Consider the following 25291-nt stretch of genomic DNA (forward strand, 5'->3'; position numbering starts at 1 on the left):
CGGCGCTGGTTTGAGACACCCAAGGCCTTGTTGTTGTTGTGTGCCGCCATCTATCAGCACTCTGCAAAACTGCGAGATTCCTCGCGCAACGTCCGGAGCATAAGACAAGCGGCGCCGTTGGTACACCTATCTATCTTACACCGTGCTCTCGGCCGATACCGCGCGCTGTTGCCTAATATTTATAACGCGTAATCTTCAAGCAGCGACACCACAAACTGTGTTCGCTCAGTGCGCGCGGCTGTGATATTTTGTTGCAGTGGGTGCCATCCCGTGTGGGAGTGCCAGGAAACGAAGCTGCTGACCGACTCGCCAAGGCAGTCCACTCCAACCCAGCAGCTCCAGTTTGTGAGGCTATCTCGGCCTTTGACGCAGCGCGTCACATACTGCGCCACAAGGTTGCACTTTGCCACCCAGACCCCCGCGTCGCATCCGGCAAGCTCCCAAGGCCTGTCCCGTACACTGCCTTCGGACGCGCGGCATACTCTTTACTCCTGCACATCAGGATTGGTTGTGTCTTCACGGCAGACCGACGCCACCGCCTCATGGGAGAGGCCGACACAAACTGTATTGACTGCGGAGAGACAGAAACAGTTGAGCACCTGCTCTGTCAGTGCCCCGTTCATGCTAACGTGCGCTCCATAATGCGCGCCGAATACAGCAAGCTCGGCCTGCCCTCTGCCACTGCCGGCGACCCAGTCTTCCCTGAGGCATCGCCACACAAAAGGAAAGCTGCCCTGTCCGCTCTCGTCTCCTTCGTCGATGAGGCAGGCCTTCGCAGGCGCATCTAGTGTCACCCAAGTGCTTTGTGCTGCGTGCTGTGAACACAAACCTTCTGTGCATTGTGCCCCAGTGTGCTGAATTTTCACCATCGCGCGCTACATTGTGTGTGCCCGCAAGCCCCTTTCCAGAGACTCTTTGGCGTCTCCACTTCCCCTCCTCCTGCACTAAGAAACATACTGTGATCAATGAGTGCATGGGCGTCTTCTGACTAACACCAGTGCGCGCTTCGCAATGTGTGCCCGCCCACTGTTTCTCGTGCCTGTGTATCGCGCTTTTCGTGCCGCATTCTGCCGTGCACTTGCCGCCCTTTCCGCCTTCTGACCCGTCCTCTATTCTATATATTTAACTCCCCTCCCCTAACCCTGTGCAGTGCAGTGAAGGTGTTCTCCAAGAAACAGTTGCACGCCCTGCGCACAAATTTTTCTCCAACAACCAGAACCACTTACGACAGTTAAAAGGCAGAGCCTGGTGACACTCCCGTGTCAGCGTGTCAGCAGGCACTGCAGTGTTAAAAATGTGGTGGAAGTAACGCCAAAATTTAGGCTTAGAAAGTCGGGCCATTAGCAACGTTGTCGTTGTTGCTATGAAATATCGGGCCACTAACAATAGCGTACTGCGTCATTATTGCAAAGGGCCAGAGAGCGGTGGGTGCGAGTAGCCCGAGTTTTTTTCTCGGTGGCGGCGAGTGGGCTTTCGAGGTGTTGTGCTCGGCTTTGCCTTGCGTCTGAAAGTCGCCTCGCCTCGCCTCGCAGCGGTACGCACTCATTGACGATTTCTTCTGGATGTGTCGAATCGGCGTTTAGCGGAAATTTTTCTCTTCAAAGCTAGTGCAGTGATGCGGAGCGATCGGGCTGTGCGGCACCGAGCCGTCGTTTTCTGCAGCAGCCTACTGCATCCTTTCGAACTATGCAGACACGCAGAGGCTTTCAGCGTTTTCCACGTTGCCCTGCTGTGTGTCAAAAGGAAGTTTGCGTAGCAGGCGTAGAATAACACCGAGCGGCACGCTTTTGCGATCGTATTCCTCGGCGTCGGAGGGGCTGCCGGGCTCTACGCCCTTGCGAGGGGAACGACTGCGGCGGGCTGCGCGCTTTCGAGACACCTTATTTCTCGAAACCCTTAAAATAACGGTCGTCCGGCCACTGCAGCCCGCAACGGCTCAGCGCTCTGCACTTGATCCCATTGCATTCGCTCGATCTTGTGTGTCCGAAATGGATCACCTTGCGCTTTGGTGTATATATGAATTGCGCAGTACCGACTGCTGCAACGCTAAACGCTCACCGTAAAATGCTTCTCTCTGTTACGCTCGCTTATTCTCGCTGGAATTTCACTCAGAGATGTTATACGACAGTATATACCAAGCTTATAAATCCGCGTCGTCCGGAGCGCAGGTGGCCCCCCCCCCAAGTAGTATTCGCACAGTGCGAGTTTAGCACTGCAAAACTATGTATATATAGATTAAGTGAAAAACCTCTCTGAATGCGCCGCTGCCATGCACACGAGAGCACATGAACCCTGTACAATACGCGCGCATGCAGCTCAGCTTCAGTAGCATGGGGCTATTAATTGTTAACCCCGCAGCTACGCGGTCGGACCAAACCTAGCTCTGTCATACAGTTATTCTGCAGCATAACTTCAACGGTGCTCACCTAGTCGGTATTCTCAGTCAGCCGATAAATATCAACTTGGCTAACATATATGCACGTTCAGAATAAACGATACAGCGTAGCCGATACGACCTAGCTATGCAACTTGCACCACCTTTCTCAACCTTGTTTACAAATCCCCAAGATATTGCTGCAGGAACTAAGGTGGAAATGGTTCTTCTTGGTCATATAAGCAAGAGGCCCCGTTGACCTACCTTAGTCTCCACCTCTTGTTGAAAGGATTTCATCAGTTCGTGCTGGCCTGCAGGGCCTGCTTACACAGTTTTGTGCATGTCCAAATGTATAATAGTGAAAGTAGAGCAGTGACACCATGTTGCATAGTCAGAAACATTTATTTGGGCTCTTGACCAACCAAAACGGCCAGTAAGCAAATATAGGAGGCATTATTTACATTATCAGCGTGCAATCAAACAATAGTTAAATATACATGCTAAATGCTATGCACAAAAAAGGGGTGATTCAGGGTTTACTAACCAGTCATTGACGAGTGTGAGCTGACCAAAACATTTATCTGCAAAAACTAGCAGAGGATTCAGACTGAGGACTTATGACTATTGCAAGATTAAACTACTGGCCGCAGTACATAGCCAGAACCCTCCTGAAATGATGATAACCCCTTCCCCCTCTCTCCCAAATGATGCTCCACTGGACATGCATTCTTTTGCCTCACAGTTTCGGAAAGAATCTCGGTAGCTATATGCCCGCTACTGGCCCTTAAACTGGGTAAGCTTCCTAAAAATTTGTCGCACATGGCTATCCTGGAAGCTTTCTGTGACCTTCTTGCCTACGTGATAGAGCCTATGTTTAAAAAGCACCCTGCAATGCTCTGCACTAGAAGGACATAATGATTCTCAAGTGGAAACATGTGGCCATGAAGCTCCAGAAACAGATCTTTGCTGTAATGAAACCAAAACTTCATGCACAAGGTTAGTTAACAAAGTTCTTGATGACAGGCTTTTACCGTGCAATGGCAATCGAACAAGAGACTCAGATTTACGACAGATTTTAATTACACTCTCTCTCTGATGGGTAGCTCAGCCCTCCGCTAATTTTTCTCTGAATGAAAGAGTATGTGTCACCCTGTGGTCGAGATGCAAACAACGCTACCGCGCACTGGTCACACATCAGCTTAGTATGCAACTTGTGTGAAACGTAACCAGCCAGGTACGTCACTACTCTGTCTCCCCATTCAGTATTATGCTCTGGATGTGGGATACAGTCGTGATCTCTGGCTATTTGGTGCTGCGCAGCAGTGTCCGCATTCAAGATGCGCCTCCTGCCTTTTGACGCGTTTAGTGTCTCAGTTGCTGAAGCAATAATAGCACTACCGCACGACAAGATTGCTGCAGTTTCTAAAGGCAAGCAGTTCCCTGTTGCTACATCACCGAGCTCATTGTGAACTACTACTTTTCTGAAAGCAGCACGAAATTGTACAATAGTTGGGTGGTCGTTGTGGCCTCTGTGGGACCTGATAAGTCCGAAAAAAAGTTCCAGGCAGTCTTGACAAATTTTGTGTGCCTATATATATTTGAGGACTTTCTTTTCCATGACAGTGAAATTGTAGAGTGCAAGTAAGCTTTTCATACATGTGGTGAAATCTGAAAATCCCGTTTTTTGTGCCGTCTCAATCATGCTGTGGCCACTGGTAGACTTGCTCAGTGATGACAGGTAAATGATGGAGGCTCTAAACATGGCTTCAACATCTTTGAAATTTCACTCATTTAAAACTTTCTTGAATCCCTTTTGCTGTATGGACCTTCAATTCAACGCATCAAAGGTATTGTTAATGCACCTCAAAAATTCTTCACTTGGCTGTGAGTCGGCAAAACCTTCTACTTTGAGCACTCGACATTCAGCAAGTGCTGTGACCACAGAAGTGCTCATAACTTGGGCCGCACACCTGACCTTCCTTGGCTGCCTCTGCCATTGAATATGCGCTCTGTGCAGCTTGTTGGCCAAGTGAAGCCCTTCTTTTTGTTGCAAACTATGTAGCCGCTCAATATGCTGCCATGCCACCGTGTTTCCCTTGTTGATTTTTTGTGCGCTAGAGCATTTGTGACAAGTTTTAACATATGACAAGGGTCAAGAAATGCTGCCGCTGGTTTTTGGGTGGCAGGATGAGAGAATGTCGTCTTCAGTTGGTCTACATTTGTGAAGCTGCAGCCCAGCTCCTCTGACATGGCTGTATTTGCTGGAGCTCCATCGTCTGTTAGAGCTACAACCATTGCCCCAGCATCGTGGGCAAGAAGCAGGCTTTGTGTATATAACTAGATCAGCTCGCTGCTCGCCGAGAAGACCATCTACTAAAAAGTATCCGAGCGGCAGCTTCCACCGTCCGTTAATGGCTACTGCCATTACAACAAAAAGCAGCTTTTGCCTGTGGCAGGCAGTCACCATCAACTCCTGTGCCCTTGTCAGCAAACCCCTCAGAATTGCCCCTGTTCCACTGAACCTGCTGCCTGACTGACATTTCATCAGTCATCAGACTGCATTCAGTTTGGTGGCCTCGGCTGCTCATCTCGGTGCATTTCATTTTTAGAGCATTGAATGCCTCAGTTGAAAAGCCAGCATTGCCATCTACAGTCTGATACCACTCTCGCAGTGCTCTTTGGTGGGGCAAGCAGGTGTCGAAGACCTGTCTCACGTAATTGTATGCTTGTGGCGAGTAGAAATTGAGTGACAGCGCAAAGGCCCTGAGCTCAGGTGAAAACTTTGCTGCACGTGCTCTCAAGAAAGCTTTCTCCGGAGTGTCAACCTATAAAGCAGAATCAAAATTTAGTCACCTTCTACAATCACAAGCTGGTCGGTTCCAGCCACGTGTATTTTCTTCAGGGGTAACAAAAATGCAGGAGGTTCGCACTGAGGAGTAGGAAAAAAAATTTCCTTTGCACTCGCCGTTGCTTGTGTTGCTGGACACCCATTTCCAAGCCGAGAGATCTGGCAGGGGCTCTCTCAGCTTGATGTGGAGGACACACACACTAAAAAATTGATTGGTTTATTGATAAAAAAAGGCATACAAATGTTTTAAGTGTGTTAGCAAGAGTCATGGGTGTAAAATCAAGCTGATCCAGTCACTCAAGACCCCTTACCTATGCGCTGTGAATAGGTTGCAGTAATAAAAACATGCCAGAAATAAGCCATTCACATACACATGTGAAAGCTCTGGTGTTGTATGTTGTTTTTTTGAGATTAACCTTGCCTGCCTCCCTTACTTACCACCGCTTGTTTTCTCTTTTCTGGTGTTTGAACAGAACTCGAAGTTTGTGGAGGCAACATTCCCTGCACAGATTGATATTCAAAGGGCATTATTTGATTGCCAAGATATCCTTTGCCAGATTAAGAGAAGTATACGGTATACAGAAGATTATATTGTAGTGACAGCTTGTAATTTTGCTCACATCGTGTCCATTGTCCGAAGATTCATTTTCCTACTGAAGCTTACCTAACAGAAAAGAAATGTCACAGTATATCAGCCATAATTGATTGCCAAGATATCCTTTGCCAGATTAAGAGAAGTATACTGTATACAGAAGATTATTTTGTAGTGACAGCTTGTAATTTTGCTCACATCGTGTCCATTGTCTGAAGATTAATTTTCCTATTGAAGCTTACCTAACAGAAAAGAAACGTCACAGTATATCAGCCATAATCAGCACGCATATAATTTAAAGAATGGCAGTTAGCTTCCCCAGACAGCACATGGAAACCAAAAAGAGATAATTCTGTTGGGGTACAAAGAGCAATTACCCATGTGAAAAGGTTTTTTACTTTAACAACATCTCAAACATTTTCAAACAAATTAACACCGTGGAAAAAAGAAGAATGTATATTTCACTGTGCAACTCGCAAACCGATATTCTTTTACCTCTGCAAGGCCTCTCTGCCTTGATGGGAAGCAACACTGATATTACATTCTGAATCTACTGGATATTTCTAAAGACCCCACAATACAAAGCACTTATTTTAGTACTTTCTTTTTTATCTACGTAATTAATGTAGCAACCAGCATTGGGAATTCAAAAACGGGAATTCTTAACATTCAGAGCTGCAACGGATATACATATGGCATGCAATGTTCCGCACCACCATGCAGGCTCTGAAATGAATTGCAGTGCATATTTATGTTTGTTTAATTCTGCGTGTGTGTGAGCAAGGTTCTCATACATGCAATAAAGCTTCAGTAAGTGGACATTGGCATAGTTGCTGTGCCACTTGCCCATAAGGCCCTGGACGCGCATTAGTAGAGGTTTTCAGCCACATAGTCTCGGTGCATGCTCGCTGAGGCATAACATGTGCAATCAGGAAGAAAACAGTAGCACTGAAAATGCAAGACATTTGTCATGCAGTTGAATTTTTGTATTACAGCCGCATTGAAATTTAGTAGCTTGAGACAGTTGTTTATCATGGAAGTTTCTGCACTAAATATGCCCTAAGCCATAGCAAATATTGAACAAAAGCAGTTAATTCTGACAGGGGCATGTACCGACAGGAAAGCAGACTGTGTGCCTAGGAAAGGTCGTGAAGCTGGTAAGCACACAAAACTTTCAAGAGGAACAGTTCAACGTGCCGCATGTGCCAATTTTAGCACAGAAACTAAAATGCGGTGTACCAATTGCTTGCAGCCAAAGGCAGCTCACGTGATACCGCGCGGCAAGAAACCCTTGCAGCTCCGATGCAGTGCACATGAAAGCTCTACAAAGACTAGAAAATGTGAAAAAAATTGTAAATTGTGGGACACGTCACGAAGCGACACATTGTCGGTGAGGGACGCCGTAGTGAAGGGATCTGGATTAATTTCGACCACCCGTAAGTCTGATATTTCACAGCACACTCCTGCCTTTCGCCTTCATCGAATGGCGCTGCCGCGTTATTGAACCCGAGTCGTCGGCTCAGTCGCCTCGAGCGCTCCTACGTACCACTGAACCGGCGCAACAGGTGTTGAAAAACTACCGATATTCCTCCAAGGATTTGCATGATATAAGCTCTCTTCGCAGCCATTCTGTTACAAAAAGCGGTCGCTCGTAATCGGCAGCGGTTGCTGGTACTGTACTGTACATCAAATATTCAGCTCCGCGCTGTAGCAGTAGCGCTGCGACAATATATAACAGGCCAACCTGCAGCGAGTGAATGAAGCGTCCTAAACCACTGCCCAAACTTAAGCGCGAACAGACGACGCACCCCGAAAAGTTCGCACTTGAATTTTTAATCAAGAAGTACCCCGCATTGCCCGAAGGTGTTATAGCAGTATAGCAGGGTCCCGGATTCACGGATTGGCAAAAAAAAAAAAAACGTCTTCGTTTACAGCGCACACTTGAATCTCCGAAAGTCGATTCCACTGTTGCACAGTTTCAACAAAAAATGAATTCGCGAACAAGTTCGCCCTGGGACGGTACTCGCAAATTTTACAAGAATGGTCATGTCGTTTAGAAGCAGCAAGATTTTCCCACCTCAATAATAATAATAATAATAATAATCGGTTTAGGGGAAAGGAAATGGCGCAGTATCTGTCTCATATATCGTTAGACACCTGAACAGCGCTGTAAGGGAAGGGATAAGGCAGGAGTGAAAGAAGAAATCAAGAATGAGGTGCTCTAGTGGAGGGCTCCGGAATAATTTCGTCCACCTGGGGATCTTTAACGTGCACTGACATCGCACAGCACACGGGCGCCTTAGCGTTTTGCCTCCATAAAAACGCAGCCGGCACGGTCGGGTTCGAAACCGGGAACTCCGGATCAGTAGTCGAGCGCCCTAACCGCTGAGCCACCGCGGCGGGGCTTCCACGTCAAGACATTATTCATTTCTGTACAACTATCCCTGCGCCCGGCCGTACCTGCCCGAGACGAATCTTGCTGCCCTGTTGTGAATTTGCTCCAATTGCTGTGCAGTGTCCCATACAGTAGAGGCGTATTAAATAAAGGGACGAACACAGGACAGATAAAGTTTTGTTGAGATTTGGCCGTGAAAATTCATTAGCGGGAATTGAAACAGCTTGGCAGCGTCGTAGTTAAAGCGCACGTAACCGAAAGACCCGGAAAACAGATTGAAGTACTCTATTCAATCCATGCGCCAACATGAGTAATGGTTGCGTTTAATTTTGCGATTAGTTTCTTTTTATAATGGAAATTAAAATGCAATTTTTGAGGGCATGTTGCTTCAGGGAATTTAGCATGTCATCTCTCTTGCATAAAAGTTTGTATAACAGATGGAGAAACCTCTGTGCCTAAAATAGACATTAGCAAGAAGTTGCAGCGTTGCAATTGCCCCCTGTTAATTGTTGCATAGGTACGAATTTTGTTTAATAAAGTGTGCCACACTAACAAATGTTAGTTTTTATTTGCGATTAGTTTAATTTACTTCAAATAAATTAGATTTTAGGCAGGCAGAATACGAGTAAAGCTTGGACCCCTGCAGTCAGTAGGGCTGCTTCAGACAATTCAAGTTGTCATCAATCTTGCGTACTACTTTATAAAATACATGGAGAGACAAACAGGACATAGCACATGGCAAGAAGTTGTTGCTTTGCATGTGCTCTCTGTTCAAAGTTGCAAAAGTAAGTATTTTTTAAATACAATCCGCCAACGCAAATAGTGCTTGAGTTTGCTATTAATCGTTTTTTTTTACTACTGCAAATAAATCGTCCCTTTCGCAGGTAGATTGCTTAAGGCAATTTGGCTTGTCATCTCTCTCGAAGAGAAATTTGTATAACATATGGAGAAACAAAACAAAAATAACCCTTAGTACGAAATTGTAGTCCTGCTCGTGGCCTCTGATAAAAGTTGCAATGGTACGTATTACCGAAAATATTGTCTGTTTTTATGTTACTATTAGTTTGTTTTTACCTATGGAAACTAAAAAAGAATTTAGGAAGATAGATACGTGGGACGTTCGTACTCCTGCTGTTAGCTGGGTTGCTTCAAACAATTAAACATCTCATATCTCTTGCATTCAACTTAATATACCAATGGAAAAACAAACACAACATAGCACATTGCAAGAAGTTGTTGCTTTGGAAGTGCCCTCTGTTTAAAGTTGCAAAGGTAAGTTTTTTTTACATCAAATCCGCCAAAGTAAATAATGCTTGCGCTTCAAAGTGCTTTAACTTGAATGGCATTTTGCAATGATAGCTACACTGGGCTACCAGTCGAGCATTTTTCGGTACATGGCAGAGGCCAGTTGGGATTCAATATGGCGGAGTCTCTTAAGTTGTCTCCACCCGGCGCTGGTTTGAGACAACCCAAGGCCTTGTTGTTGTGTGCCGCCATCTATCAGCACTCTGCAAAACTGCGAGATTCCTCGCGCAACGTCCGGAGCATAAGACAAGCGGCGCCGTTGGTACACCTATCTATCTTACACCGTGCTCTCGGCCGTCACCGCGCGCTGTTGCCTAATATTTATAACGCGTAATCTTTAAGCAGCGACACCACAAACTGTGTTCGCTCAGTGCGCGCGGCTGTGACATTTTGTTGCAGTGGGTGCCATCCCGTGTGGGAGCGCCAGGAAACGAAGCTGCTGACCGACTCGCCAAGGCAGTCCACTCCAACCCAGCAGCTCCAGTTTGTGAGGCTATCTCGGCCTTTGACGCAGCGCGTCACATACTGCGCCACAAGGTTGCACTTTGCCACCCAGACCCCCGCGTCGCATCCGGCAAGCTCCCAAGGCCTGTCCCGTACACTGCCTTCGGACGCGCGGCATACTCTTTACTCCTGCACATCAGGATTGGTTGTGTCTTCACGGCAGACCGACGCCACCGCCTCATGGGAGAGGCCGACACAAACTGTATTGACTGCGGAGAGACAGAAACAGTTGAGCACCTGCTCTGTGAGTGCCCCGTTCATGCTAACGTGCGCTCCATAATGCGCGCCGAATACAGCAAGCTCGGCCTGCCCTCTGCCACTGCCGGCGACCCAGTCTTCCCTGAGGCATCGCCACACAAAAGGAAAGCTGCCCTGTCCGCTCTCGTCTCCTTCGTCGATGAGGCAGGCCTTCGCAGGCGCATCTAGTGTCACCCGAGTGCTTTGTGCTGCGTGCTGTGAACACAAACCTTCTGTGCATTGTGCCCCAGTGTGCTGAATTTTCACCATCGCGCGCTACATTGTGTGTGCCCGCAAGCCCCTTTCCAGAGACTCTTTGGCGTCTCCACTTCCCCTCCTCCTGCACTAAGAAACATACTGTGATCAATGAGTGCATGGGCGTCTTCTGACTCACACTAGTGCGCGCTTCGCAATGTGTGCCCGCCCACTGTTTCTCGTGCCTGTGTATCGCGCTTTTCGTGCCGCATTCTGCCGTGCACTTGCCGCCCTTTCCGCCTTCTGACCCGTCCTCTATTCTATATCTTTAACTCCCCTCCCCTAACCCTGTGCAGTGCAGTGAAGGTGTTCTCCAAGAAACAGTTGCACGCCCTGCGCACAAATTTTTCGCCAAAAACCAGAACCACTTACGACAGGTAAAAGGCAGAGCCTGGTGACACTCCCGTGTCAGCGTGTCAGCAGGCACTGCAGTGTTAAAAATGTGGTGGAAGTAATGCCAAGTCGGGCGTTTAGCAACGTTGTCGTTTTTGCTATGAAAAATCCGGCCACTAACAACAGCGTACTGCGTCATTATTGCAAAGGGCCAGAGAGCGGTAGGTGCGAGTAGCCCGAGTTTTTTTATCGGTGGCGGCGAGTGGGCTTTCGAGGTGATGTGCTCGGCTTTGCCTTGCGTCTGAAAGTCGCCTCGCCACGCAGCGGTACGCACTCATTGACGATTTCTTCTGGATGTGTCGAATCGCCATTTAGCGCAAATTTTTCTCTTCAAAGCTAGTGCAGTGATGCGGAGCGATCGGGCTGTGCGGCACCGAGCCGTCGTTTTCTGCAGCAGCCTACTGCATCCTTTCGAACTATGCAGACACGCAGAGGCTTTCAGCGTTTTCCACGTTGCCCTGCTGTGTGTCAAAAGGAAGTTTGCGTAGCAGGCGTAGAATAACACCGAGCGGCACGCTTTTGCGATCGTATTCCTCGGCGTCGGAGGGGCTGCCGGGCTCTACGCCCTTGCGAGGGGAACGACTGCGGCGGGCTGCGCGCTTTCGAGACACCTTATTTCTCGAAACCCTTAAAATAACGGTCGTCCGGCCACTGCAGCCCGCAACGGCTCAGCGCTCTGCACTTGATCCCATTGCATTCGCTCGATCTTGTGTGTCCGAAATGGATCACCTTGCGCTTTGGTGTATATATGAATTGCGCAGTACCGACTGCTGCAACGCTAAACGCTCACCGTAAAATGCTTCTCGCTGGAATTTCACTCAGAGATGTTATACGACAGTATATACCAAGCTTATAAATCCGCGTCGTCCGGAGCGCAGGTGGCCCCCCCCCCCAAGTAGTATTCGCACAGTGCGAGTTTAGCACTGCAAAACTATGTATATATAGATTAAGTGAAAAACCTCTCTGAATGCGCCGCTGCCATGCACGCGAGAGCACATGAACCCTGTACAATACGCGCGCATGCAGCTCAGCTTCAGTAGCATGGGGCTATTAATTGTTAACCCCGCAGCTACGCGGTCGGACCAAACCTAGCTCTGTCATACAGTTATTCTGCAGCATAACTTCAACGGTGCTCACCTAGTCGGTATTCTCAGTCAGCCGATAAATATCAACTTGGCTAACATATATGCACGTTCAGAATAAACGATACAGCGTAGCCGATACGACCTAGCTATGCAACTTGCACCACCTTTCTCAACCTTGTTTACAAATCCCCAAGATATTGCTGCAGAAACTAAGGTGGAAATGGTTCTTCTTGGTCATATAAGCAAGAGGCCCCGTTGACCTACCTTAGTCTCCACCTCTTGTTGAAAGGATTTCATCAGTTCGTGCTGGCCTGCAGGGCCTGCTTACACAGTTTTGTGCATGTCCAAATGTATAATAGTGAAAGTAGAGCAGTGACACCATGTTGCATAGTCAGAAACATTTATTTGGGCTCTTGACCAACCAAAACGGCCAGTAAGCAAATATAGGAGGCATTATTTACATTATCAGCGTGCAATCAAACAATAGTTAAATATACATGCTAAATGCTATGCACAAAAAAGGGGTGATTCAGGGTTTACTAACCAGTCATTGACGAGTGTGAGCTGACCAAAACATTTATCTGCAAAAACTAGCAGAGGATTCAGACTGAGGACTTATGACTATTGCAAGATTAAACTACTGGCCGCAGTACATAGCCAGAACCCTCCTGAAATGATGATAACCCCTTCCCCCTCTCTCCCAAATGATGCTCCACTGGACATGCATTCTTTTGCCTCACAGTTTCGGAAAGAATCTCGGTAGCTATATGCCCGCTACTGGCCCTTAAACTGGGTAAGCTTCCTAAAAATTTGTCGCACATGGCTATCCTGGAAGCTTTCTGTGACCTTCTTGCCTACGTGATAGAGCCTATGTTTAAAAAGCACCCTGCAATGCTCTGCACTAGAAGGACATAATGATTCTCAAGCGGAAACATGTGGCCATGAAGCTCCAGAAACAGATCTTTGCTGGAATGAAACCAAAACTTCATGCACAAGGTTAGTTAACAAAGTTCTTGATGACAGGCTTTTACCGTGCAATGGCAATCGAACAAGAGACTCAGATTTACGACAGATTTTAATTACACTCTCTCTCTGATGGGTAGCTCAGCCCTCCGCTAATTTTTCTCTGAATGAAAGAGTATGTGTCACCCTGTGGTCGAGATGCAAACAACGCTACCGCGCACTGGTCACACATCAGCTTAGTATGCAACTTGTGTGAAACGTAACCAGCCAGGTACGTCACTACTCTGTCTCCCCATTCAGTATTATGCTCTGGATGTGGGATACAGTCGTGATCTCTGGCTATTTGGTGCTGCGCAGCAGTGTCCGCATTCAAGATGCGCCTCCTGCCTTTTGACGCGTTTAGTGTCTCAGTTGCTGAAGCAATAATAGCACTACCGCACGACAAGATTGCTGCAGTTTCTAAAGGCAAGCAGTTCCCTGTTGCTACATCACCGAGCTCATTGTGAACTACTACTTTTCTGAAAGCAGCACGAAATTGTACAATAGTTGGGTGGTCGTTGTGGCCTCTGTGGGACCTGATAAGTCTGAAAAAAAGTTCCAGGCAGTCTTGACAAATTTTGTGTGCCTATATATATTTGAGGACTTTCTTTTCCATGACAGTGAAATTGTAGAGTGCAAGTAAGCTTTTCATACATGTGGTGAAATCTGAAAATCCCGTTTTTTGTGCCGTCTCAATCATGCTGTGGCCACTGGTAGACTTGCTCAGTGATGACAGGTAAATGATGGAGGCTCTAAACATGGCTTCAACATCTTTGAAATTTCACTCATTTAAAACTTTCTTGAATCCCTTTTGCTGTATGGACCTTCAATTCAACGCATCAAAGGTATTGTTAATGCACCTCAAAAATTCTTCACTTGGCTGTGAGTCGGCAAAACCTTCTACTTTGAGCACTCGACATTCAGCAAGTGCTGTGACCACAGAAGTGCTCATAACTTGGGCCGCACACCTGACCTTCCTTGGCTGCCTCTGCCATTGAATATGCGCTCTGTGCAGCTTGTTGGCCAAGTGAAGCCCTTCTTTTTGTTGCAAACTATGTAGCCGCTCAATATGCTGCCATGCCACCGTGTTTCCCTTGTTGATTTTTTGTGCGCTAGAGCATTTGTGACAAGTTTTAACATATGACAAGGGTCAAGAAATGCTGCCGCTGGTTTTTGGGTGGCAGGATGAGAGAATGTCGTCTTCAGTTGGTCTACATTTGTGAAGCTGCAGCCCAGCTCCTCTGACATGGCTGTATTTGCTGGAGCTCCATCGTCTGTTAGAGCTACAACCATTGCCCCAGCATCGTGGGCAAGAAGCAGGCTTTGTGTATATAACTAGATCAGCTCGCTGCTCGCCGAGAAGACCATCTACTAAAAAGTATCCGAGCGGCAGCTTCCACCGTCCGTTAATGGCTACTGCCATTACAACAAAAAGCAGCTTTTGCCTGTGGCAGGCAGTCACCATCAACTCCTGTGCCCTTGTCAGCAAACCCCTCAGAATTGCCCCTGTTCCACTGAACCTGCTGCCTGACTGACATTTCATCAGTCATCAGACTGCATACAGTTTGGTGGCCTCGGCTGCTCATCTCGGTGCATTTCATTTTTAGAGCATTGAATGCCTCAGTTGAAAAGCCAGCATTGCCATCTACAGTCTGATACCACTCTCGCAGTGCTCTTTGGTGGGGCAAGCAGGTGTCGAAGGCCTGTCTCACGTAATTGTATGCTTGTGGCGAGTAGAAATTGAGTGACAGCGCAAAGGCCCTGAGCTCAGGTGAAAACTTTGCTGCACGTGCTCTCAAGAAAGCTTTCTCCGGAGTGTCAACCTATAAAGCAGAATCAAAATTTAGTCACCTTCTACAATCACAAGCTGGTCGGTTCCAGCCACGTGTATTTTCTTCAGGGGTAACAAAAATGCAGGAGGTTCGCACTGAGGTGTAGGAAAAAAAATTTCCTTTGCACTCGCCGTTGCTTGTGTTGCTGGACACCCATTTCCAAGCCGAGAGATCTGGCAGGGGCTCTCTCAGCTTGATGTGGAGGACACACACACTAAAAAATTGATTGGTTTATTGATAAAAAAAAGGCATACAAATGTTTTAAGTGTGTTAGCAAGAGTCATGGGTGTAAAATCAAGCTGATCCAGTCACTCAAGACCCCTTACCTATGCGCTGTGAATAGGTTGCAGTAATAAAAACATGCCAGAAATAAGCCATTCACATACACATGTGAAAGCTCTGGTGTTGTATGTTGTTTTTTTGAGATTAACCTTGCCTGCCTCCCTTACTTACCACCGCTTGTTTTCTCTTTTCTGGTGTTTGAACAGAACTCGAAGTTTGTGGAGGCAACATTCCCTGCACAGATTGATATTCAAAGGGCATTATTTGATTGCCAAGATATCCTTTGCCAGATTAAGAGAAGTATACGGTATACAGAAGATTATATTGTAGTGACAGCTTGTAATTTTGCTCACATCGTGTCCATTGTCCGAAGATTCATTTTCCTACTGAAGCTTACCTAACAGAAAAGAAATGTCACAGTATATCAGCCATAATTGATTGCCAAGATATCCTTTGCCAGATTAAGAGAAGTATACTGTATACAGAATATTATTTTGTAGTGACAGCTTGTAATTTTGCTCACATCGTGTCCATTGTCTGAAGATTAATTTTCCTATTGAAGCTTACCTAACAGAAAAGAAACGTCACAGTATATCAGCCATAATCAGCACGCATATAATTTAAAGAATGGCAGTTAGCTTCCCCAGACAGCACATGGAAACCAAAAAGAGATAATTCTGTTGGGGTACAAAGAGCAATTACCCATGTGAAAAGGTTTTTTACTTTAACAACATCTCAAACATTTTCAAACAAATTAACACCGTGGAAAAAAGAAGAATGTATAATTCACTGTGCAACTCGCAAACCGATATTCTTTTACCTCTGCAAGGCCTCTCTGCCTTGATGGGAAGCAACACTGATATTACATTCTGAATCTACTGGATATTTCTAAAGACCCCACAATACAAAGCACTTATTTTAGTACTTTCTTTTTTATCTACGTAATTAATGTAGCAACCAGCATTGGGAATTCAAAAACGGGAATTCTTAACATTCAGAGCTGCAACGGATATACATATGGCATGCAATGTTCCGCACCACCATGCAGGCTCTGAAATGAATTGCAGTGCATATTTATGTTTGTTTAATTCTGCGTGTGTGTGAGCAAGGTTCTCATACATGCAATAAAGCTTCAGTAAGTGGACATTGGCATAGTTGCTGTGCCACTTGCCCATAAGGGCCGTTGTACGATCGTTTTGGAGCGCCTTCCGCCTCGTCCGTTTCGGGAGCGGTCCGCCAGTTTTCGGCCGCCAGGCGGACGTGAGGCGGAAAGGTGTTGTACGATCACTTTGGCGCTTGCGAGCCAGACGGATGGTCCCAGCATGCCGATTGGCGCGCCGGGCTTATTAGGGGACCCAAGGTCAAGTTTCCCCGCGCGACGACAGCGCCGCGCGGGCGGAGGCGGAACTACTGGGAATCGCTCGTGCAGGTGCTGCCTGCTTGAATGCGTGGGCGCGCGCGTGCGCACGTGATTCAGTCCGGCCGGTGCGCAGCGGAGTCTCCGCACGGCTAGTGTGCTTTGCTACTTCGACGCGGGTGTTGAAGCGGAATTTTCGCAATGGCAGAAACGGCCCAACGAAAACAGAAGCGGGGTCCGAAGTACTGCTGTGTTGTGGGCTGCCACAACAGTGCAGACAACAGCAGGGAACGCGATCCGCCTGTGAAACTGTATCGATTCCCTGGAAGATGGTACGAGAAAGAAAGGCGACAATCCTGGATCACCGCTGTAAGGAGAGTCAAGTAAGTCGTTACAGCCTTATCTCGCTTTTTGCTTTGACCGTTTTAGCTACTAGTTTTTGTTCCTTAACACGACGCGCGACGACTGCAGAAAGTTATCTCGAGCTCGCTGCCTTCTCGCAGCCTGTGTGTGTGTGAAAGCCAAGCTACGGTGGCATGGGGAGAACATTAAGCGTTTTGATTCGGCTTGTTCTTTTAGACGTAGGCGTCGCCGTTTAAATTCACACTCGCAATTTGATTGTTGTGCTGTTGGTTAAACTCAGCTGAACTACGGACGTTGTCAAAGGTCTGCAAGTTACGCGTCGGGCAAGCAGCTTTCTCGTGTCGGAACGACTGCTTTTAATTTCAATATACTTTGACATTGCTTTGCTTGTTCGCTTTGTTGTGCCTCTTTATTACGGTAGAATATTAACTTGTGAATATCACTTGTCCAGTGCTTAGAAGCTCGGCGGTTCTCTCATTTGCCACCTTCGAAGTTCGTGCGATTTTCTTTTATTTGTTCATGTCTTTGTTGTGTGCATATGTGTTCGTTCGTGTCTGTGTTTTCGTGTGCGCTCCTGTTAGAGTGCGTGCACTCGTTCGTGTTACTGTGCGTGTTCGTGCATTTACCTTCGTTTTGTGTTCGTGTATGTGTGTGAGTGCATGCATGTGTGTTCCTGTCTTTGCAGTGGATAAGAGGGAATATTGTTCTTTCTTGTGCAGTCCGGATGGAACTTTGTGGCAGCCAAAAGAACATACGCGAATTTGCAGCCGACATTTTGTGGGCAACAGCAAGAGTGACATCAGTCAAGATCCATCCTACATCCCAACCATTTTTCCACCTGTCTACAGAAAAAAGGCGCCTGATCAGGAAAGGGCGCAAAGGTATGAAAGAAAAATTGTGAGGCTGCCAGTAGAAATTACAGACTCATGTTTTGAACAATGTTTTGTTGACTTAACCTGGTTTATGAAATCGCAGAGTCAGCATAATATGAATAATAGATGCATGGGCAAGTATTTAGTGATTACATTTCATGGCAGGTTTTCTTGCAGCCTACCCGATTGGTATTAACCTTAGCTTTTGATTGTGCAATGCAGGTGGCAGGCACGTTTCAAGAAGGAAATCTCTTCGAGACAGCTTGTAGGAGATGAGCATCCATCACAAAGTACAGCGGTTGGAGCAACAATGCAGGCCCCGGAAACCTCCCTTCTGGAAGATGTGCATCGCGACTTCAACACCATGGATTTCAGCAATGCATTTCTGGAAACAAGCACAGCTACCTCTTTGCTTAACATGAGTGACTCGCATTCTTTGGTGCTTGTGTGTAGTGCAAGACAAGAAAGTCATTCCACTGGAAGAAAGAGGGACGCTGTAAGGACATCTTTCAGTTTGGGGCTCCTGTGCAGTCAGTGTAAACAAAGCGCGCTACTAGGGCAGCATGCATTTGCTTTTAATAGTGTCCTTTCAACTGCCCTAGGCAGCACACTAAGTTTGTCTAAATACCACAAAATATCCTTGTTTCATGTTTTTCAGGCATGCCAAACAGAGGAATGTGCTACTTCAGGGAAACTGGCTCTACTTCTCTCAGCAACAAATGGCACTGAAGCATCTGCTCAAATCGCACACACAGAAATGAGTCATAAGGTTAGACGATGATGCTGCTGTTCGTTACCTAATTTGTTGAATTGTGGTGTTGTCTTGCTGTTAGCACCGCACCTCTTGTTTCAATCCAATTTACTTGCATTATTGGGCAAGGTTCCTTTCTAATTGGTTGTTCCTGCATGACATTCCTGTTTATCATTTTTAATGCCTGTGTTAATTTGTTTTTTAGAATGAATTTGTTTAGACACCGTAGAGTACAAATGTCACTTTAATGTATTATTCCTTTTACCTAAGTGTATCTCCTTTTCATTTCATCATCCTGTATGTTTATTCTCTCCTGTAGGTTGCAAGTACAGATGAAAATTGGAAGCGAAACTGTGGATTTTTTGGCTTTGAATCCCTAAAGGAAAAGGAAGAGGCACTGCAGGATTTGTGCGGTGTGACACTGCAAGTTTTTTGCCTCCTTCTGAACTTGCTGCCAGCACCACAGTACAGGCGCAATGCCATGTCAAGGGAAGACAAGTTATGCTTATTCCTTGCCAAGCTACGGCTTGGGATCACATACAGTGCCTTAGGAGCTATGTTTGGTGTCACAGCCACAACAGCGTCAACTGTGTTTAGAAAGACACTTGACATTCTAAGCATTGCCCTGAAAAATTGGGTCTTCATGCCTTCCCGAGAAATAATTAAGCTTTCTTTGCCTGCCCCGTTCAAAGAAAACTATCCGAATTGCACCCTAATAATAGATTGCACCGAGGTCCGCACAGAAACACCATCAAATCCAGATTGTCAACACATGTTGTATTCTCATTACAAAGGAGGATACACGTTGAAATTTTTGATAGGCATAATTCCTAATGGAATGATAAGTTTTATTTCTAGGGTTTATGGAGGAAGGCACACCGACTCTTTCATAACCCAGGACTCTGGCTTCCTGCAGCTTCTCAAACCAGGGGACTTAGTTTTAAGTGACAAAGGATTCCCAAGCATACGGACAACTGTAGAAGGGAAAGGTGCAGTGCTACTTATGCCTCCTTTTAATTCAGGGGTTGGACAGCTGTCTGAACAAGCCATGGAGCAGACATACAAGATTGCGTCTGTACGCATCCATGTAGAACGAGTAATCCAAAGGTTGAAGATATATCACGTTCTAAGCAACAGAATACCGCTAAGCCTGGTCCCACACATGAACAAAGTAGTGTCTGTGTGCGCTGCCCTTGTGAACATGCAAGCACCGATAATTAAGAAGTAGGCCTGCTTGGTTTGCTGTGGCATTCATAAATTGGTTTCCGTGCATGGATTACATTTGTAAAAGAGATGACATTTCAAAAGAAACAAAATAGCTCTGCAATTTCATTTGACAACCTGTGACTAGACAACCGCAATTATGTGCACTTTAACCAATAAATTTGTTCCGCAATCACAACAATGTTTTCCGTCTGGTTTTTATTTTGAAGTGATAAGTCCTGTGATGGCTCTGTAATGTGTCATTGTACTGCATGTGAATGTTTTTTTAATCAGTCGTAAAAAGCTAAAGAATGCAAAATTGATAGTAATGGACACAAGCCAATGCATTGACCTCATTTGAGAACACAGCATTTATTCTTGGTTTATTGAGTGTGAACTGTAACCTACTACAGCAATGGAGATCACTCAGACAACACAGACCAGTATCAAATAGACCAATGTGCAATGTAAAAGCATATGCTGCTCAATTATAATAATGAAACGTAATGAAGGATTCTGATTGTTGCCCTTATTTGTAACAATGCTGTCTGTAAAAAGCAAGCAAAGGCTTGATGATATATTTTATTGCTATAATAGACAAGCAGTTCTTTGCAAAAAAAAATTTACAGGATGGCATTTAAGTCTGGTGAAGAGCTGAAATGCGAAAGCCTTTCCTCTTTATCTGTCCACTGTTCTTTTTTACTTTTTATTTAAAATTTTATCTCGTAGTTTTATTTGTTTTTGTTATTTTAAAAATTTTGTTTCTTTATATTTTATTCTTTGATTTTATTTTTATACTAAGTAAGCCTTCTCACGCATTTACATAATTTTTCATCGAATTCGTCACACAAAACCTGCTTCAAACACAGCATTTATTTTCATTACTTCAATTAAATTAATTACCTAATTTAAATTCAAGAACCAAACTTTTCCCATTTTAAAATCTACTCGCGCATTACCTAACACAATCAAACTTGTGCACATTGATCTCAACAGAACTACATAATTGTGTGGACAAAATTTGCGGGCACTTTTTACTGACGCGACATAACCATGTAATGCTCTCGCATTATTAACCCTACCACACCAAATTAAAGCAGTATGACTACTGTTACGACCGGATAAGATATCATGAAGAATAGAAGCTGACATTTGGGACAACGAAAACACAAACAGGTTTACTGGCACTTTGAAGAAATTTATTTACCTATTTTACGGAAGAAAGAACAAACAGTCAAGAATTAAGAGTTCGTAGCATCGAACGACTGGATGAGCCTTATCGCCAAGGCCCAGAGCGTTCGTTCTGGCTCAGGATGCATGTTAAATAGGCTCCGCCCCTTTCAACACACGAGGCACAGATCGAAACAGTCACCACACATGGCACGCGGAGCCCCGTGAAAATGGGCGAGGAGGATTCGGAGGTCGGCTGCTACTTCGCTGGAAGTCAAACACAGGCACTTGTCAGTCACGGTTAATTTCGGGGATGCTGCAGTTTCCTTCTTCCCTTGTTGTCTGACCACTGTCGCTTCTTGGAAGAAACAGACAAAGGGAAGGCCATTTCCCCCTTTCCTGAAGAGCATGGAAAGATTCCGCAGGCAGATTCGCAGCACATTTTTTTTTTCGTGGGGGCCTCGTGGGTCAACGACCTGTCGAAATTGCCGCTACCACGTGGTCATCCTGGTCGATTGAATCTTCGCATTAATCTTCGGCAGGTGTGCATCCCGTTCATAACACTACACAGACGAACAACAACTATGCATTGCAATAAGCCCGACTAGATAAAACTACAATTACAACAAAAATTACTGCTTAAATAGGCTCGTCTACAGGGAAATTATAAAAGCAAAATATACAAAAGAGTTTAACTTGAACAAGGCCAAAATACAATGGCAGATATGCCAGCAAAAAGTTTGATTTCAGGAAATCATCGAAAATCAATGCAGAAAAATAGAGCATACAAGTCTAGAACAAACGCTGTATCAAAAATTTGAAATAAAAATGCTCCATCTTGGGGATAAGCTCCCACAGAAAAGCCTCGTCCCGAATTACTTTCACTATTACAGCATGTTTGGGGCTGTACACATAAAAAATGGCCCATTGCAGGTTGAGGATATACAGCTGGACTTGCATTTGTGTGTAATAACAATGTGTGGGTCTCAGCACAATCACATCCCCATCAAACATTAAGTAGGGGAGCAAGCTCCTCCTTTCTTCATAGTCTATAAAAGGTTCTTCCTTGTACTTGAATGTACACTTGATTTCAATTAGCACAGTTTCACTGCCAATTGTTGCCAGTCCATCTGGGCTACAGCACAGCCATGGCTGCTGCGGAAGCACAACGAGTCCTGCCTAGAACATGAATAATTGAGATTAGTGCTTAAGCTGAAACATACAACAGGAAAGAGAGCATGCCTGGAGTAACTTGTAACGTAAACTCGTGAGTAACCTCACCTGCACAATACGGATGCCGAGCTTTCTTTGCAGATCTTCTCGTGCTGTGGCTTCAGTTTTGATGCCTAGTGAAACATATTTACACGTTATACTTCAGAGCAAAGAAACCATGAACATCACACTTTGAAATCAGGCTTGCTGTAGCAGAAGTGAAAGCAGTGATGTGATACCATAACTAAACACCTCAAATGTTTGTTTAAAAAACATAAAAGAAAAATAGAACACTGACGCCATTGAAGTTATCGACTTTGTGTTTAAAATTTCTTGCAGTGTTTTCTGTATTTCTGTTGCATAGTATTGCCCCTCCTGTAAGGGCCCAGAGTGGCCTGCAGTATTCTGTAAATAAAAAATAAATAAATACCATAATGCATTGCAGCACTCGTGTACGATGACGTCTTGCAGAGGCTATCAGCAGCTTTCTGTAATCCTTCGTCACTTCGTTTTGTGCGTATGGCATGTGCTTTCGTGCTAGTGATTCGAAGGCGACGTTCTTCATGCCATCTGCAAATTGGAAAATTTGAAAAAAGAATCAACACAGTGTATATGAGATGCGTTGGCTATCCTTTACTAAAGTTTAGTTCCATACCGTGAGCAATTTGCTTGGCCTACGGTGTAGAAGCACATGTCGCATGGTGCTTCTTTCAGCACTACTTTTGTTTTGTACATATTCGCCATTTCCTCATCCATTTCAACAAGAAAGTCTTTTTCCTGTGTTGTTTTGTCATCAAGGACATTAAGATACCGGTAAACAGGCCGGTGTGACATTGGTTGCAGTAAATCGTGAAATATTTCTTTTTCCACAGTTTCTGTGACTTTTTCAACAATGTCATTTAGGACGTTTGCACAAATAACATCATCAGCGCTTCGATCTTGCAGCTCCAATATTTCTCTCAGTGGACACATTATGTCCGGATAGCCGAAAATAATATTAGGGTCAGCAGGTTTGATGTCAGGAATGCTGCTGCCCTCTCCTGTTATGGAGAATAAGACAAGGGGTAAGGAGAGTAATTATTCACTCAAACTGAAAACTGCCAGTTAGAATTGTGTGACACGTCGGATGTCCAAAAATACTTACGAGGGAAGAGGAAGAGCTCTAAGCTCCTCTTGGGATTTCCTTTCGGTTTGCCCCATTTCTGGGGCTCGCTGGTGCACGACTTCACTTCGTGTTGATCCACGTACAGGCACACCGCTGCTGCGTGCTTGCACTTAGCTGCAATTCCAGCCTTGCAGGTGCAGCGCCCCTCTCGAACAAGCAGCTCCTGCTTTTCGTGGCACGACCATGCCAGCTATGAAATGTGGAAATAAAATTGAGACAGCGTGGACGCCTGCCGACTTTTTAAGCGTGATTTCCTTCCCAAATTTCCCTGCTACAAATTTTCAGCAGCATGTCATTTGGCACAGTGTACATTTTTGCAGCTTCGTTTGCCTCTCTGTCACACTATTACGGGTGCGCGTACAAAACTGAAAATAAGGCAAAAGATTTGGTTAAAGCTTTGACTATTTCAAAAACCCAGCACAATGTTAAGCGAGCGCATCGCGCGAGCGATACCATAGCTACGACAGCGCGCCTCTAGCTCGGCACCCCTCACGCTGAACATCGCGTTCGTGAAGCATATTTTACATATTTACGTCTTTAAATCCGACAGTCGCAAAAAATAAAGTGCGTGCATGCCATCAAAATCGGAATAAAAACGTGAAACTAAAAAAAAAGGCGAACAGTACGTGTAGCTTTTCAGCTCTTAAGTTCGGCTGCCTCCCGGCCAAGCCAGCGGGTGATGTTCTAACGGATGGTGCACAAGTGTCTCGTACCTTTCCAAGCTTTACAGTGTATAGTATGATATGGTCATAAAAATTTTTTCCCCACGACGGAAACGTCGTTCAAGAAAGCACACGATTAATTCTGTTAATTCTGCAAAAATGTCATATCGAAACCCATGCATTACAACAACGGAGAACTTCAATCGAATGCACCGCCTCGTTCAGTACCTAGTGCTTATAAAACGTTCGATGATTTGAGCATATAACAAATGGACAGGCTTACCTCAAGGCACACGTCGTAGACGACACTGTCGCTGACTTGTGACACGCACTTGCCTTTCAATCTGGCTTCGTTGTTTTCAATTATTTGCTCCACGGAGTAAACATGATTGAGGAGCTTTTCACCTTTGATTAGGTTCGCCTTTCTGAAAAAGCTGTCGAGTTGGCATATCTTTTTGAACCCGCACTGCAGCCGGATCATTGTGACACGCGACAGAAGCAGCGCGAAACGTCTGCACGTGCGAGGAAGCGTGAGCGAAAGAAGGAAGCTTGCACGAGAGCCCCCCGTCTATCCCCACTGTTTATTTTCCTGCCAGAGGTGGCGCTCCCTGTCCGGAGCAGCAGCGCCGCTCGGCGGTGCTTTGGTTTCCTCACCGCCAGCATCGCTCCACGCGCCGAAACGGGCTCCCGTATCCCAAGGGGGAGGCCACACCGACATTTTTCTAGAGGGGGCAGCGCCCCCCACCCAGTCTCCAGTTGCTTGCACTTGGATCAGATTGCTGAGAATTGAAACACTTCAGTTCTAGGACTATTTTAATGCAAAGCACAGTGGGGCTGAGCTGCCAGTTGTAAAGCATTTCGTACACAAGTAACCTAAACCAGTCATGCTCCATTAGAAGTCCACTGTCTGACCCGTGTACATGATCATGGTGACCAGAATTTAAGCAAACTATGTACAAACTGTTTTTCATCAATTGAACACTCCTCACGCGCACATCTATAAAGATGCGCATTTCAGTTCGTTTTAGATTGCCACGAATCTTTGCACCATTTAATCGGTCGCATTCAAAACCGCCGGCACACTAATTTCCATTGATCGTGGCCACGTGCAAATGCTTCCACATTTTTCCAGGTTGTTGTAGTTGCTGTTGGTTCTTTGTCTCGAAGGTTCCTCGCCAGCTTTGGATTAAGCGCGGCCAAGAACTGCAGGCAATCAGTTCGATGACCGCCCAGAGACATTCAGGACAGTTCCTTTTGGAATCCTTTTCGTGGCTTTCGTTACTGCTGGAGTGGCGTCACCCCAACGTGACAGTTTTCATCAACCTTTCAACATTGGAAAATAATAAAAATAAAAAATATAAAACTCATGTAAATGAGCATTAAATAAATAACAAAATAAGCTGGAAGTCTCCCCCCTCCCCCCATACCAAAG

The 25291-nt window shown here is 45.6% G+C and overlaps 2 protein-coding genes across 2 annotated transcripts; one reads left to right on the plus strand and one right to left on the minus strand.

Moving 5' to 3' along the window:
• Positions 1-16532: 16532 nt before the first annotated feature.
• On the plus strand, positions 16533-19852 carry LOC144098235 (uncharacterized). Its single transcript, XM_077630729.1, has 5 exons — positions 16533-16844; positions 17544-17705; positions 17919-18192; positions 18355-18465; positions 18767-19852. The coding sequence occupies exons 1-5, from the start codon at positions 16663-16665 to the stop codon at positions 19673-19675; spliced, it is 1638 nt and encodes a 545-aa protein (XP_077486855.1). The 5' UTR covers positions 16533-16662; the 3' UTR covers positions 19676-19852.
• A 1871-nt stretch (positions 19853-21723) lies between these two features.
• On the minus strand, positions 21724-24418 carry LOC144098237 (uncharacterized). Its single transcript, XM_077630730.1, has 5 exons — positions 24143-24418; positions 23177-23387; positions 22463-22602; positions 22102-22166; positions 21724-21999 (listed from the first exon to the last, which is right to left on the minus strand). The coding sequence occupies exons 1-5, from the start codon at positions 24338-24340 to the stop codon at positions 21915-21917; spliced, it is 699 nt and encodes a 232-aa protein (XP_077486856.1). The 5' UTR covers positions 24341-24418; the 3' UTR covers positions 21724-21914.
• Between the last annotated feature and the right edge of the window lie 873 nt (positions 24419-25291).

Source organism: Amblyomma americanum, chromosome 7 (genome assembly GCF_052857255.1).
Source record: "Amblyomma americanum isolate KBUSLIRL-KWMA chromosome 7, ASM5285725v1, whole genome shotgun sequence".
Lineage (NCBI taxonomy): Eukaryota > Metazoa > Arthropoda > Arachnida > Ixodida > Ixodidae > Amblyomma > Amblyomma americanum.

Excerpts from the sequence above, each read along its gene's own strand:
- LOC144098235 (XM_077630729.1), top strand. The coding sequence starts at position 16,663 with ATGGCAGAAACGGCCCAACGAAAACAGAAGCGGGGTCCGAAGTACTGC. Across the intron at positions 17,706-17,918 it reads GATCAGGAAAGGGCGCAAAG|GTGGCAGGCACGTTTCAAGA; the intron begins GTATGAAAGAAA and ends TGTGCAATGCAG. Across the intron at positions 18,466-18,766 it reads ACACAGAAATGAGTCATAAG|GTTGCAAGTACAGATGAAAA; the intron begins GTTAGACGATGA and ends TCTCTCCTGTAG.
- LOC144098237 (XM_077630730.1), bottom strand. The coding sequence starts at position 24,340 with ATGATCCGGCTGCAGTGCGGGTTCAAAAAGATATGCCAACTCGACAGC. Across the intron at positions 22,603-23,176 it reads AGAGCTCTTCCTCTTCCCTC|ATGGCATGAAGAACGTCGCC; the intron begins GTAAGTATTTTT and ends TCCAATTTGCAG. Across the intron at positions 22,167-22,462 it reads GAGTGCTGCAATGCATTATG|GCATCAAAACTGAAGCCACA; the intron begins GTATTTATTTAT and ends ATGTTTCACTAG.